Source organism: Cololabis saira, chromosome 12, assembly GCF_033807715.1.
Source record: "Cololabis saira isolate AMF1-May2022 chromosome 12, fColSai1.1, whole genome shotgun sequence".
NCBI classification, from domain to species: domain Eukaryota; kingdom Metazoa; phylum Chordata; class Actinopteri; order Beloniformes; family Belonidae; genus Cololabis; species Cololabis saira.
The window spans coordinates 24,772,222-24,788,285 of record NC_084598.1 but is presented as its reverse complement, the minus strand read 5'-3'; the positions used below and the strand labels follow the sequence as shown (position 1 = coordinate 24,788,285).

Genomic DNA, 16,064 nt, shown 5'->3' with positions numbered 1-16,064 from the left:
CAGATTTTGCTTAAAAAATGCACTCTTCATTACATAAGTTTTTGGAGCCAAATACAGCAAGTCCCCTGAAACATTTGTTTGCAATCAGGCAGAAAAAGTGTTTGTCTTTTCCTTTTGTTTTCTTAGAACTGTGAACATTTTCATGCTTTCTTAATTAATAGCAGCACTTTTCCTGGAACATGTGAAAGTCTGCTGTTCAGTAAGTGGATCAGGAACATTTAATGATGAGCATTTAATGAACAAATGCTGATTATTTTTTATCTAAATAGCCACAGAGTTCCTTTAATTTTTTCCTTGTAACAAATCTGTCTCCACAATCAGACTTTGATCTAGAATCAGATATGAACAGAGTTGTTCCTGTTACAAACTGAGTGTTTTGTTGTCCTGCCTTATTCTGGTCAACAGGTTCAAATGAGATGGCCCGATGTTGCGTTTAATTTGTACGTCTTATCTTTGTCTCGAAGTTATTGTCATTATAACAACATGTAAAACCCTCTCACGCATTTAATATCCTGCCGATGCGGATTATTTTACAGACTCCTTGTCCGTTAATTATGCAATTAAATAGGAAATTAATCTAAGTTCTAAAGGGCCGGCGCATTTATCCGGTGATGCAGTTGGGACGTGTATTTTAGGGTCCGAAGTTTGGGAGTTTGTTGGCTCTTCCATAAAAATCCCACGCGGGAAAAAAGTATGAGTGCGGTTTTTTATACTCCCTGAATATGTTAATAAAAGCACAGCAGTTTCTTGAATTTTGGCTTGTTTTTAAGTACTCCGTGATTTTCATCTTTTTATTTTTCGTTTGAAATCACGCGTTCAAAATAACACGCAACCCTTAGACGTGGATAAAAAGTCTAAAAATCTAAAATAAACCTGGTCTTTGTTCGTTTCTACTTCTATTAAATTCACATATCTATCTGTTTAGAATCCGAAATTTGTCTTTTAGCTGTCATCCATGTCATTTTCGGTGTGTTCAGTGTTCAGAAATATCATCAGGCTGATGAATAAGTCCTAAAAAAGCTACTGTTTTTGTCTCAGACACAGTTTCAAATCTTTTGTTCTTTAATGACACGTGTTTATCAGTAACATATTCAGGTTTTTGGATAAATAAAATGACTAAAACACAAATGTTGAGCTATGTTCATAATACTTTATGTTATTCACACTTGAAATAGAAAACAAACTCCAAATTTCGAAGATATTCATCAGCTCAGAGTTAATTATTCGTCTCGACAAACGCTTCTCCATTGAGACAGCTCTTGAAGTGAAAAATCTATATGGAGGTTAAAACTGCAGTTTTGTGTTTTTTCTTTCTTTCCTGCCATGTTGAATTCAAATCAATATAACTGTATATAACCGTATCAGCACGGTCGGATTTGGATCCTGCTCATGCAAACGGATACCGTTTGGTTTACAAGCGAGTTGAGAGAGGTGAGTCTCTTCTTCTGAGCACACTCGGCTATGTCTGAGCTAAGGGACTTTGAACTTGAACTTAGCCTTGCTCATCTCTAATTTGTGTAGTGCACCGAAACAAATGAACCAACTCTGATGTTTGCCCTTGGATTAATTAGCCTGATTGATGTATTGATTCGTCGCCTTGCAGGCCGGGCGCAGGAGTGCCTGGAGTAATTGAAAACCGGATGAAGAATGAAATTAGGTGTAAGTGTGTTGTCTGGCCCAGACAGCAGACGACACAACAGTCATTGAACAGTGATTCCACCAAATTCATTTGATCTTTTTTAAACATGTTTTTTTCTGAAAACCTATGACGTGCAGGGGGATTTGAATGCGATAAACTTTATATATAAAAGTGGATAAACCAATGTGCACATGGGCAAAAAAAAAAAAAAGGACTTTAAAACAAAAGGCTCCATAGAAATCATGATGCTCACGCTTTTAGGTTAGATCCAAACAACAGGAGGGTCTGTGGTGCAGACTTGAAAGACTTTATGAGTATAGCGACTCATTATTCTTCTAAATTCTCACAAAGTAGAAGTCTTGCATGGACTTAGTTTGTTTTCTTTTTTACATGTGAATTATGTCAATAGCTCTCAATCGAAGTTTCAAGATGAAAAAGATTAATAATTATTATTGTCTTTTTGCCTCGACAAACAAGCGCATCGTCATCTGTAGTTTCCTTTTTTTTTAATTTCCAGGGTATTAATTCAGATAGCTGAATAATTAAACGTAAAAACAGTGGGCATACGTCTGCATGCAAGAATGTAAATGTTTCAGTCAATTTTTCCTCCAGGCACATTTGAAGGCTCTAAAAATGATATCCAAAGAATGCGTGAATCACACAAATGTCTGATTTGGAAATAACTCACAAAGACCGCTTCTGCCTGAATGCACGTTATAACAAAGAAAGCTGGTATTTATATGTAATAATCACACCATTTAGAAAAGAACAGAGACACAAAGTATCAGTATAACCAGATAAAAAGAGTCGATTTGACCTATCTGCTGTTTCTAATAATCTCACTTTCACAAAGAAGGAGTGCGTTATTTGATCTTTTTGGTCCTCTGGTCCATTATGGGGTTAAAATTAAAACGACTATGTTTGGGTTCGCAGATTCAGTGGTCCAGTGTTAGCTTTCAAAGATCTCGATTAATTAATCAGAAAAATACCCCGGTAAAGACAACTTTTGTTTTTTTTTTTCTGTTCAATATATACGCATCTGAATTTGTTGGCTCACTCAGCAAAAACCCAGAACCACATGTACGTTCAGTTGTGACATGTAAGGAAAAAACAGAATGAGTAATGTGTATTAGTTTCATCCCAATGTAGCTGCTTTGCCAAATACTTATTTTTTCCGCTGATCAACGAGGCCTATTATACGCGCAAAGCGACATGGTGTTAGTGCTTATTACTGCAGGAGACTTTCCAGTGCGATTCCGAGCCTCATTCACAAATATTTAGACTACGTATTAGACTTGTTTCGTTGGCGTGATTCAGTATGGCCTTGTTCTTGTGTTGCATTTCTATCAGTGATTGCCATCTTCAAAATCATGCAGGTGCTGACATTCAATCCGCAGCGTTTCCAAACTAACTTTTTTTTTTTTACTTGTACTTCTGCATCCCCAGCACAAAGAAATGTTCAAAGAGTAATTTCTAAGTATCTTGGGTTTTATTTAGTGGTTAAGGATAAGATAAAATTCAACATTCGCCTACATAAATTATGGTTGACTCGTCTGTTTGTAATTTGTACATCAAAATATAGTTTATGACATACCAGTGATAATAATGACAACAAAACAATATATCAGTTTGTTCAGGGGCTGCATACTGATAAAGAAAGCATGGCAGCAACATTGTGATTCAGACGGAAAGGTTTCATCAAATGTGACACTTTGATTTGAAGAACAAAAAGCAAATATGTAATTCTGGTTTATATGATCATAAAGGAAGAATTTGGTTGCGTATGTGCAGAGTGTTTGCAGGCTCTATCTTGTAGCCTCGCTATTCAACATTGAAGAAACACTGATTCCAATTGTCTTCTTTTTCTTTACCTTTGGACCTTTGCGTTTGAAAACACTTCCCTAAAGCAGTTGGCACCACACGACATGTTATGCGTCTAAAGCTCTGCGACATTCATAGCGTGTCCTCGGAACTCCGTGGGCATTCTGACACATTTTCTATATTTATTCACACCTTGAAGACTGTATCTTACAGCCAGTAGTGTATTAGTATGAAGTGGTGCAGAGAGTGCCCTGTAAGACCAACCTCAAGATTTATGAATACCCTTGGAGATTCTCCTGCATGGTTTCCATTTCCTCCGAGCCTGAATGATCCAACACAATTTGGCAAAATCTGCCGTTTGAAAGAAAAGTATCCTTAAAAAAATGAATGTATTCTGCATGGCAGGCATATACTCTGATCCTCACACTTTAATTATACTAGTTAAGGTTTTAATTTGCCATATTTTAGAATGAATAAAGATCCTCATCAGACACAGACCCACAACTATATTTTCTAAGAACAAATCTGACCTTAAAACGTTAAAACGTTGAACTGCTTAACTTAAAATATGCTTAGAAAAGTTTCAAGTCTTTATTCTTTCAGACAAGAAGTGTGATGATTAATGGTGAGCGTTTGTTCCTTTTGTTTTGCTGTCTGGACGGATGGAGCGACCGCCTCTCTTAACTTGAACTTGGACTTCCGACGAGACGTCAGATGGATTTATTTTCTGTCTTCTCTCGGGCTTCCCACCCCTTGGACTGCAGCAGGAAAATGAAAGCTTGTCTGTCGCAGGGCCGATTCTAAACGGTGGCAAAGCAGCGATTTGTGCATTTTTGTTGTTAACATCCGCATAGAGTAGGGCTGGCTTTTGTCTGGTCGACGAGGTATTTACATCAAAGATAGCGGACTTTTCCCTCCAAATACGTCAACACGTACTTGGTATATAACTCAAGAGCAACGTTTTCCAGTTATGTGCAAATTGGAATATTTAAAAAAAGTAATTTTGATAGTGTAACTGTGTTGTGTTGGAGTGCATTGGCCATCTATGGAAACCCGTCTGCTGGATGTGCAGGCCCACATCTATTTTTGTGATCATGCTTATACAGGCTGCCATTTAAATTGTGCGAAATTCTACAAATGTTTGCGGCTAAAATACTCGTCTATAAACCGGTGTTGTTTTACTGACTAATTTAATGACCTGTCAGCTCTTTTTTTTCTTTCCAAAATCTGAAAATTGCCTTGATGCATGACACTCAACATATCTTAATAGCTGCTCTGAAGTTTGGTAAAAACGCTGCCGTCTCCGTCCAGGGAGGAATTGCATAAATTTTGATAACAGTATGATGAGTAGAGCAAATAAAAAGGCTGTAAAGCCCATGTAGTACTTTGTAAATCCAGCCTGGCCCGGCTGTGCGGTGGTCTGCCAGCCTGTCTTCTGTCCTGTGGGTGCGGCTCCTCCCGGCCTCCTTTATTTTGCGGTTTGCCCACAGCCGTCCTCGCAGAGTCTATCTGCTCTGGCTGAGGTTAAACGAGTCCAGTCCAAAGTAAATTATGCTTAAGTAGTCTTTTAGTGTATGTGATCTTCAAGTTTTTATTTAATTTCATGTTTCTATATAACAGCTAAATAACACACTGAGGTTTAAGAAGATGGCATACAGTGAATCGTTGGAAGAATCGGCCATTACGAAGACAAATCTGATTTGCAAGCACAGTGCTCTAGTTTTGAGCATTTTGCATCTGTGAATTTTGCAAAGAGTTATCATTTAAAATTGAAAAGAGTGTTGCTTGGTAAAGTAAAACAAAATAGTTTTTTCCCCCACACCTCACGGTCTTGATTTTGCACTTTCGGGTCCGTTTTTTTTCCTGATCTCATTTGACGAATACTTAAACTATCTTTGATCTCTTTGGAAACAAGCCCCCAGTCAGACCATATATACTGCAGCAGTTTTTCATTGAAAAAAAATCAACAACCAAACAAAACACACACACACACACACACACACACACACACACACACACACACACACACACACACACACACACACACACACACACACACACACACACACACACACACACACACACACACACACACACACACACACACACACACACACACACACACACACACACACACACACACACAACGGGGCTGCCCCCTTTATAACAGGAGTCCCTTGTAAGAGTATGTGAAAGCTGGATTTTAAAATCTGCTGCATGAGAAATGAGATCACTCGAGATTTGTAGAAATTGGAAATGGTGGTAGTAATGCATTTGTGCATGTGGTCAGCACTTTCTATTTGTCACGCACCAACACTGCAGTGCTCACATGTTTTTAGACCGAGCGTTGAAATTCTCTGGAGTTTTCTCGACAAAAATTACATGCCCTCTTGTGCCCTTACTGTTGGCATCAAAGTTCACTGGTTTTGGCTTTTACGATTAGGAACATTTTTGATCGTAAATTCAACCCAGCCTGCACGAACAATCTCCAGATTGAGATGCTGTTTTAGTTTTGTAGGAATGTTTTCCTGACAGTGGACTGCTCTGCTCTCCTGCAACATCAGCCCGCCTCTTTTCTCTCTGTCTCTCTGTCTCTCTGTCTCTCTCTCTCTCTCTCTCTCTCTCTCTCTCTCTCTCTCTCTCTCTCTCTCTCTCTCTCTCTCTCTCACACACACACACACACACACACACACACACACATTGGCTAGCTGATGTGCACGCATAAAGCTGCATCAACAAATAAGTACAGTAAGACTTTTGTCTTCTTCAGACCCCCCCCCACTCCACACACACACACACACACACACACACACACACACACACACACACACACACACACACACACACACACACACACACACACACACACACACACACACACACAAACTCTTTAAAATTAAAATTCATTAGACGCATGCATGCAGATTAAGAGTGATCTTTAGTTTTGCTTTAGTTTAGTGCACGTGAGTGTGTTTGTGGTCTAAATTAGTCCAAACACACGCGCTTAAAGTTTGCCTTGTTTATTTAGATACATTTCTGAGAACCATGCAGGCCTTTTCACAAATAGTTTTGGTTGCGTTGCCGTTAAGAGGGCTCCTCAAAGCCCGAAGCTGCCTGGAAACTCATACATGCACACGTAACCTGATTTGAACATGCTTGACGCAGATTCTACCTGCAAGCAGCAAATGATTGGCTCGACACATCGCCTCCAAATTGTTTTGTGCGGTGGAATTTCCCCTCTTAAGACTGGCGAGATGAGGTTTGAGAATATTATACATTATTTACAACAGTCTCCAAGAATTTCAGTCGCCAGAATCGTTTAGATGAGAGTATTGCTCTTTAAAAATTAGATACAATGTGTTTTGTCAAGGAAAACCTCTCAGATCTGATAAAGTCACCTGTTTGGAAGTCGGGTTGAAAAATTAATGCTGTTCCTGCATTTTATGATGTAGTATTGCAACACCTAACCTAAAAGGCTGCTGGCTGCACGTTTCTGCACATTCTGCTGCCTTCATATCCGTTGACTCAGTCATGTGCTTCTGCAGGTAAGCCGCCATTGTGTGGGGATGGATGCTCTCCCCTCCCCCAACTAAAGTCTGCATTAGACTCTCAGCGTCTGACAGGGCCTGTCTGGAAGGACATGATGTCTGGTTGTCATTTACAGCAACACAACATGGCTGGTTTCAAAAGTTCCTGAAATAAGCAATCCGCAGGGGAGAAAAGGGAAGGGTTAACTCATAGATTACGTAAAAGAAAGTATTTTCTTTTAAATGCTTGTAAAAAATAAGTTTCCGAAAACGATATGCTGCAGGCTGCGCAACACTTTGAAATATACTTATTTAAAACCCTTAACTTGATGCAGCAGTTATGTTTATTATTCGAGTAAAAATGATAGTCTGGAGTTTGTTGTTTCACGGCATGTATGGCTTTAGGTTTTACTCTGCAGTTTCGGAAGTTCACCAAATGTTGCTGTTTGGTTAAATCATACTGCAATCGATGGCAATTTTGTGCATGCAGTTTCTCCTTTGTTTATATATTCTTATGATCATCGAGTTTTGGAAACTGCAACTATCGTTTATATTATTAATTATTATACTAAATTAACAGGGGGAAATCAAATCCGTTTTAGACTGATCTTCTAACCGGATTTAATATTTTCAAAGTATATAAAGTCAGTGTGCAGTAGGTTAAATTTTAGGATGGCACACTGAGAGTGAGAGTATGCATTGCATCAGCTGTCTGATTTTTAGGTTAAGCATTTATATCCGCATGTCACAACGCCAGTTTGGATTATATTATAAAACATACAGTGAGGCATTTGCTCATGCGTTAAGAAATATCCTAAGAATCTAACTTTACATCCACACACTGTGCTGTTTATTAAATAGGAAGGATATTAAAGTTAAAGTTTGGCATCATCGCAAGTGATTGTCGTAATTTTTCCACGGCGCAGCCTACGTGTCAAATACTGTTGCTGGTACACGTTTTATTCATCTTCCAGTTTTGAAAATGAGCCAAACTGTTAATATTAAATATGAGCTTCATCATGTGCAAATTAAACCCACAATTGCATAATTGTATTATTTTGTGGTACAGGCAATCCTCCTTTATGAATTGGCCAGTTTCGGCAACATTTAAGCTTTTACTTTACAATGTTTTCCCAGAAACAATGATTAGCCTAGAATGTTAAAAATAAAAAAAATCATATTTTCGTCTCACCTTTGAAGAAAACCACACCTCGAGTCAATAGCCCTGATGCATTATAAAAACTATTTTCACATAACAACTGTAGTATTATTATTATACTTTTTTAGTTCTATATTCTTTTCTGAGACTTTTCCGCCGGTTATTCAAACCCTATCACCCGTGCCTCTTTTTGGTTGGCGCTGCTGCCATGCCGATCAAACAAGTGTATTTTTAGTTGTGCCTTTCATGGAGGACATTGGCTGCTTGAAAACAATTTGAAACAAACTAATAATATTATGTCATTTATAAGCCAATGGGCAAAAAAATCACCAAAAATAAAATACTACTTGAAGGAGCTGCTGGTTTGCACTACTTTGTTGTCCTACTCCTTATCTTTTGAATAAAGACTCCATGGGTTATCTGCAGCCTTCTTCCCTTCTTCCCTCAGCAAATATTTTAGAATGAGTCTCTAAATAACAGCTAGTTTGCATCCATACTCTAGTGTGAAGTTCATTCTTGTCTGTCTAGACTCTCATTACGACCCTGTTTGTCTGCGTTTTTTTACCTTGACCTTGGACTTCCGTGCAGCTGCCGTTTGGACGAGCCCTTTGCAGTTGTAATTTCCTTCAAACAAAAGAACTATAGTCGCTGCCTGAGGAACGACAGGGGTCCGGCTTCCTTAGTGCTGTTTGCAAAAACGAAGAGGTATTGCAACTCAGAAGTGCAAAAAAAGTGTTGATATACTTTGCGCCCTTAGCTGAGCAGCTTAGTCTGCTTTATGAGTGACTCATTGGATAGGCATCACAAAAAGCATGCTTTATGGAGAAACCGTGGGCCTATCCCACCTGAATATTTCAAACTGGCTTTAAATATTAACCGAAGTATTATTTTAAAAGCTGCAGTGGAGATAAATACAAGCCTCCGTTGCTGCAATTACTAGGCCTGCAATTATAAGGAGAACACAAAAGCGATGTAGCATATAGGAAAAGTAACCTATAGCATGTCTGTGTGTAAACGGGGACTTCTTTGGGGAAATTCGCCAACATTTCTATCTTGGTGTCTAATTAAATAAGGTCTGTAGTGTGCAAGGAGTCCAGCTCAAAGCCGCCCCTTGTTCATTTTCGCCTTGAAGCGTCAGCCTCCTTGCACGAATGATTGAAACAAATCCATGTGATATTAGACAGAAACATCACATGGATTCGTTTAAAGCTCATTTCATTTCCCTGGTTACTAAAAAAAAGAAAAATAAATACATGTATGTATTTAAAGCAAAATTGTGACTTTGGGGTAAAATGTCTTATTTTTTTCATCCCATTGAAGAATTGGCTATTTGTGAATGAATAGATGCTGCTTTTTTCAGTGTGTGTGTTTTAATTGTACTTGTGAACAATCTGCAGTGAAAATAAATTTGTAATGATGGTGTCTTACCTGGAAAAACCTCCATCTCTCACTCATAGCTTCTGCCGCTGCTGCAGTGACGACTCTCAGTTCAACACGTATAGCTTTGCTCATTTAAGATGTGCATTACTAGTACAAATACACCTCACAGGACAAACACGCGGACCCGCAACCTGTAAAAGACAACTTATTTTTGTCCTTAATTTTTTCATTAAGACAAAATAAAGACAAATTATTACGTTTTTGCATGCTAACATTTTATTAGCAGGTTTCACTTTGTCAAAACCGTGGAGCTTTTGTCAGAACATTATTATAAAGGGCAGTTTTTTTGCCTGGGTAAAAAAAGTAAAGCTCCACAGCTATTTGAGCAAAGAAATTATTATCAATGGAAGATATGTTCAAATGAAATGCGCAGGGATCTCAATGAGTCCATTTCCAGATAATTGTTTTATTCGAAAGGCCTGCATTTGCAATCTCTTAACACTATTAATTATAGATATTCAGTTCACTAAACGTGCTAGCATTTTTTTTTTTTTTATCTAGAGCAGATAATCCTCTTGATATTTTTTCCATTCAAACCAAGTCTCTGTCAGAACATCGCCTGTGTCAGGCTGTAAACCAAAAGATACATTTGTACACGAGGGCACTCAGAAACCAAATGAAAATACTATTCAGTAAGGTAAAACGAAGCTTATTTATATTTTCCATGTACCAACAGTGACATGCATCATAGGTTGTTACATTCTCTGGCAGCTCGCGGAGTCGGCTAAATTTCACAGGTTGTTTTCGTTTGTCCAGCTTTTGAACGCATCCAAACTCCCCTTTAAGGGTGTGGGTCTAGCTGATTTAAGCCAATGGCATGACTCCGTATTCTGCAGGGGGAAACTGTGACATGTGAGGCATGGGTCTTTAAAGGGCTGCTCTGCCCCTGCTCACAAACCCAATCTCGCAGGACTTGTTAGCGTATCACGTGCCAGATTCTTAATGAAGTGGACATACAGGGGCCCGGTGTGCGCATGCGCTTGGTGTAAAATGTAGTTGGAAATGAGGTGTCCGTCTTGGAGTAGTCGACTTTTAAAAAGCATCGGCAGCCCGTGATATGACGACTTCGCTGGTTCTGCATCCACGCTGGGCGGACACCTTCATGTACGTTTATGAAAAAAGCCCGAATGAAAACAATCAGAATAAAAGCCAAACAATGGAGGGACTGAGCGGTAATTGCCCTGCGACCCACTGCAGGGACCTGATGTCGCACCCCGCGCTGGGACGACATTCTGGCAGCATAGCGACCCACCAGGGCTCCGTCTACTCGGATATTTCCTCACCAGACACCGGCCGGCAGTGTCCTGCTCCTCAGACATCCTCGAGTGCATCTTTGAGTTACGGTTACCCGTTTGGAAACCCATATTATGGCTGTCGGTTATCTCACTCGCACAACGTGAACTTGCAGCAGAAGCCCTGCTCGTACCACCCGGCAGAGAAATACGCCGAGCCCAGCACGGCGCTGCCCTCGGAAGAACTGTCCACGAGGGCGAAAGAGTTCGCCTTCTACCCCAGTTTCGCGAGCTCGTATCAAGCTGTCCCCGGATATCTGGACGTGTCGGTGGTGCCCAGTATCAGCGCCCACCCTGAACCGCGACACGACGCCCTGATCCCCATGGAAGGCTACCAGCACTGGGCTCTCTCCAATGGCTGGGATGGGCAGGTGTACTGCTCCAAAGAGCAAACGCAGTCCACTCATCTTTGGAAATCACCCTTCCCAGGTAAGGAAACACTATGCAATTGTCTGAATTACACTTTTGTGTCATCACATTATTGCTATTTTAATCTAGCCACATACAGTGTTTTTTTTCTTCTAAAATGTTAAGATGTTATTGCATAGTTAATCTCGTTTTTTCATTTTCTTTTCCCTTCTTCCTTTGCGTGTGTGTGTATGAGCGTGTCTCCCCCCTCTATCTGTGTGCGTGTGTGTGTGTGTGTGTGTGTGTGTGTGTGTGTGTATTAAAGTTTCTAACCCAAAGACTTATGGAAACTGAATTCTTGCACCGTCAAGGACATGTATACAAGTTCATGTTTGCTTTGCTGTGATGATAATAAAATAATAGTTTGCTTATTCATAAATATGTTGCACAAACGCAGAAGTATCAATCTCCATGTTAATTGTGCTTTTTTAGACTATTCAATTATATGCAAATATATTGGGTTTAGAAACAAAACAAAACATAATGCATAAAAAAGGTATTCAAAATTATGTGGAGTTTTTAAATTGTGAGTCCAAAACACGGTTTAGATGCAGAAGCCTTTAATAATACTATGAACATTTGCTTTTGATAATGATAAATATAACTCAGCCACTGTCACATAGAGCAGGGAGGCACATCCCTCCATGTCTTTGCCCCCTTATATGACAAGATAGTGGCTTAAAGCTGGCTCACTTTATTTGGATTGTGGCAATAATGCATCAGTGAGATGCGTATTTTTCATAGATTTGCTTTGAGAACAAACCCTGGCAAGATGTCAGATACGTCATTCAAAAAACAAAACCAGTTCACAGTTCGCCTTTTGCTCTATCACGCATCTTGTCTGCTAATGGACACAGCAGCCATGACCGGCGTGCACTTTACAGTGCGTCCCAGATCGCTCCTTTTGCCTCGTGAGTTTATGATCTTTTTGAGATCTGTGGCTTTTTCAATTTCGTGTAGAGATACCCCCTCCATCCCCACCTATTTTTATACCTTAAATGCACGGGAGAAAGCCACGCATGCACGGGCACGCTGTCAACAAAGCGCGTGCACGTGCTGCATCACACAAGCGCGCGCTGTCCATGTGTTTCTGCGCCTCTTCAGAACCACACGATCTGTGTATCCACCTCCTGCCACACAAATGCAGCTACACTGCTGGAAAATAAGGCCAGACTAGAGTCAATTCCACATCTCAGTTATCTGAAAGAAATAGCCTACACATTGTTTTGATAATAATAATCATATAATGGAGTTAATATTGTCGCTCCAACTTAAGGTAGCCCATGAACATGACCTGTGTGGGAGGGGGGAAAAATTACAGCCACACTCCACCCTATCTCTGACTGTAAAATGACACGGGGGTAAAATACATTTATGTCTCACAGCTTGTGCCTTTTTGTTCTAAGGTATTACTTGTCCTGTCATGTCTCTTATTGTCTGCTTTGAACTCAGCTCTTTTTCAGTGGCTGCAGTCCCAAATTTGAAGTTATCTGCACGTTAAGGTCGCAGTTAAAAATGAACATGAATAGACGTTTTCAAGTGAAATGCAGTCAAGTGCTTAAATATCAGTTATAGGATATTTGTAACGCGTATAACGTTTCGGATATTCAAAACCCAGTTTTCAGTTGTCGTCAATTCAGTGGCACAAGCTGTGATTTCTTATTTGTTCTAACCAGCCATTGGCCGGCGTTGCCTCTCAAAAACACACGGACGCACACACACGTTGGGAGATAATGTCGTTTCTGACGCAGTCGCGCACAGTTTGATGCAGCAAGGGGGGATTTGTCATGGATATCGATAACAGTTGGGTTTTTTTTTTTTGTAATCGGCAAGCAGATTGTGTGCACGCAGTTTAAGGGAGAACAATGATCTCGGCCACCAGAAATGAAGTCCAGTCGTTGAGGCTGCAACTTAAAATTAAAAGCAAATAAAAGCAAAGGATGGACGCTGCATGATGCACAATAATACTTTACAATAGGAAAGTCGTTCAGACGCTCCAAATGTCAGGTGCAGCACACCTGAGAACCCCCCCGCCTGTACGTACACACGCATACACATATGCATACACATACACTAAAGACTATCAGAGGCAGGGGAAATTGTAAGAATGACATTTTCCATTCAGACTGTGTTTGTGCAGTAGTTCTCTTGGTTAAACACATTCTTTCCCCCCTCTTTAGACCCAGTCTAATGTTTTCCTTGGATTTGCGAAATTTCATTTTTCCTCTTTCCTTCACAGACGTCGTGCCATTGCAGCCTGAGGTCAGCAGTTATCGTCGCGGGCGTAAAAAGCGAGTCCCTTATACCAAGATCCAGCTGAAGGAGCTGGAGAAGGAGTACGCCGCCAGCAAGTTCATCACCAAAGACAAGAGAAGGCGCATCTCAGCCGCCACCAATCTCTCAGAGCGCCAAGTCACTATCTGGTTCCAAAACCGGCGGGTCAAGGAGAAGAAATTCGTCAGTAAATCCAAGAACAATCACATGCACACCACTTGATAAGATGGGCGACTTTCTTGAAACTACAACTCATACCTTCCAAAACAATATGCCATGCTTTTACCTCTCACATTGAAAAAAAAAAAAAAAACGTGATTGATGAACATCTTGGCTGAGTGTTTTTTTTATTTTTAATTTAAATTCCATCATCAACTCCATCGACCATAAACAAGACCCCCAGTTCTCAGTTTAGAGATGTTGCTCTAAAAACTGTGAAAATAAATAAAATTTCACTCCACGTTTGTTTTATAGGAATGTACATATATAAATATATAATATTTAAAATGATATCTGTATTTCAAAGACAAGTATTGCGTGTTTTCTTTCCCTGTGTTTCTGATTTTCAAGCCAAATCTTAAAAGGACTGATGACATTTCCAAGAATTGCGACGCGGGCAGATCGAAACAGATGAGACCGAACTGTAATCATTTCAGAAAGACGGTTGCCATATGGACAAAAATTGTTGTGGAGTGGCGACACCTCGAACTTGAGACTTTAATCCTCTTCCACAGCAGCTGACGGACGAGACTTTCGGCAGAAAGAGTGATCAACAAAAGAAGATTCCGCCTGAATTTCCAAACGGTTTTGTGTGCGGGATATGTTCTGTTAAGCCTGGGGTAAAACATAGGCTGCTAAGTTGTTAATCTGTATAGTGCAATGCCTTCCTTATTTAATTCATATTATCTAGTATGGCGGATCTGTAAACTGGACTATCACAAACCTGTATGTTTTCCTTTATCAGCAAGGGATTCTGTCATGCAACTGGAATGATTGTAAACCATTAAAGTCAGTGAGTATTACATATAAATGCACAATCGTTTTATTTTGTTCTGACATTAGAATTGGAGCTGATCAGACGCCTTGTACGAATCCTGTAATTTCTACTTTGGTGCAACTGTATTGTGGTGTTGAATTGCGTACTGGTAACGTGTTTCATAAATAAATGATGATTATTAAAATGCTCAACTATTCAAGTCAATCAACCATCCTACTTGCAGCATTTATCTTGGCATGATGATGTTACTGGACTGAAAGATTTCTGACCACTGTCGTCTTCCATCAGCAACGAGTGAAGATTTCATGTGGCAAAAGTTCCTAATAGTGGGCATCCCGTGATGACACATTGATAGTATGTGATGAGAAAGAGGAAAGACGCATTTCGTAGACGTGACGTTTGTGAGTTAAAGAAAAACGAATCTTCCCAATAAATCATAATGTTTGGACTTGATTGCTGTATCCCCCCTCCCCAAAAAAATAAAATAAAATAAAAACAATTGCGTTATGATATATTTGAGAAATGCTTCACATGGATCAGCTTTGAGATATTGTCGGAGGTTGGAAACTTTAGTCGCAGTTCAAGTTAGTTCAAGCAATTTCCGCCAACCGCAGTGATATACAACTGAAAGATATGTTGTCTGTTTTTTGGCAGAAGTTCCGTATGCAAAACGTGGATAGACTTCGTAAGAAGGCCTATGCGTCTGTTATCACAGAAACATTTACTTGGTTGCGCAAAACAATAACTTCAACCACTACAAATTAATTTATGTTGTTTATGCGTCATGAACCAAATACGACGCGCAATCTGTAAGTTAAAAGATGCGTTTTTATTGAAAGTGCTTATCAGTCTTGCTGGCGGCTATTCCGCTAAAGATAAGCATTAATAACAGATTACTAATAAAATATACTATCGTTCGTTCTTATTTTCTGTTAGATCCTGCTGAGGTGAGTTGAAGATCTACAATCTGTCGCATCCACGCAATGTGGTCCCAATGATAGTATCATAGTAGCCTATTGTTTCTCCAAACCTATTTCTCGTAATTCCCGAAAGAATTCCATCATTTATACGTTCAGTACACATCCACGCGTTTGCTCCTCTCTATAGCTCTGTTTACGTATTGTGTGTTGATTATTTACATGTTAATAGTAGTAAACGGGAGATCTTAGTTTTAAAATGTAATATTCTGTTTGCCGAAGATGAGGACTGGAAGAAAGTAAGTGGAATTTAACGTTTTTAGCAGAAGTGGCTGTTCGTTTACTTCAAAACTTGCCAATTTTTAAGTCTGTAATTCAGTTTGTGTTTGGGATAAACATTGATGTGCTGGACTCTTCGTGTCAGACTTCAACTGTTTAACTGCTGATGTCCGCTGGCCTCATAATTCCAATGCCTCTGTAATTTCTGACAAAGCAGAGATGAATTTATAACCACTGAGTGAGTTTTGTTTGTCGCCAGTCATTAGAAGGACTGTGTCATTCTTTCCAGGTTCTCCCGAGCTTTTGAGGCT

General features: G+C 39.7%; 1 protein-coding gene across 1 annotated transcript; it reads left to right on the top strand.

The window, feature by feature from the left end:
• The first annotated feature begins 10,485 nt into the window (after positions 1 to 10,485).
• hoxc13a (homeobox C13a) lies at positions 10,486 to 14,756 on the top strand. Its single transcript, XM_061736108.1, has 2 exons — positions 10,486 to 11,307; positions 13,526 to 14,756. Exons 1-2 carry the CDS (start codon positions 10,644 to 10,646, stop codon positions 13,780 to 13,782), a joined length of 921 nt encoding a protein of 306 aa, XP_061592092.1. The 5' UTR covers positions 10,486 to 10,643; the 3' UTR covers positions 13,783 to 14,756.
• Positions 14,757 to 16,064: the final 1,308 nt, after the last annotated feature.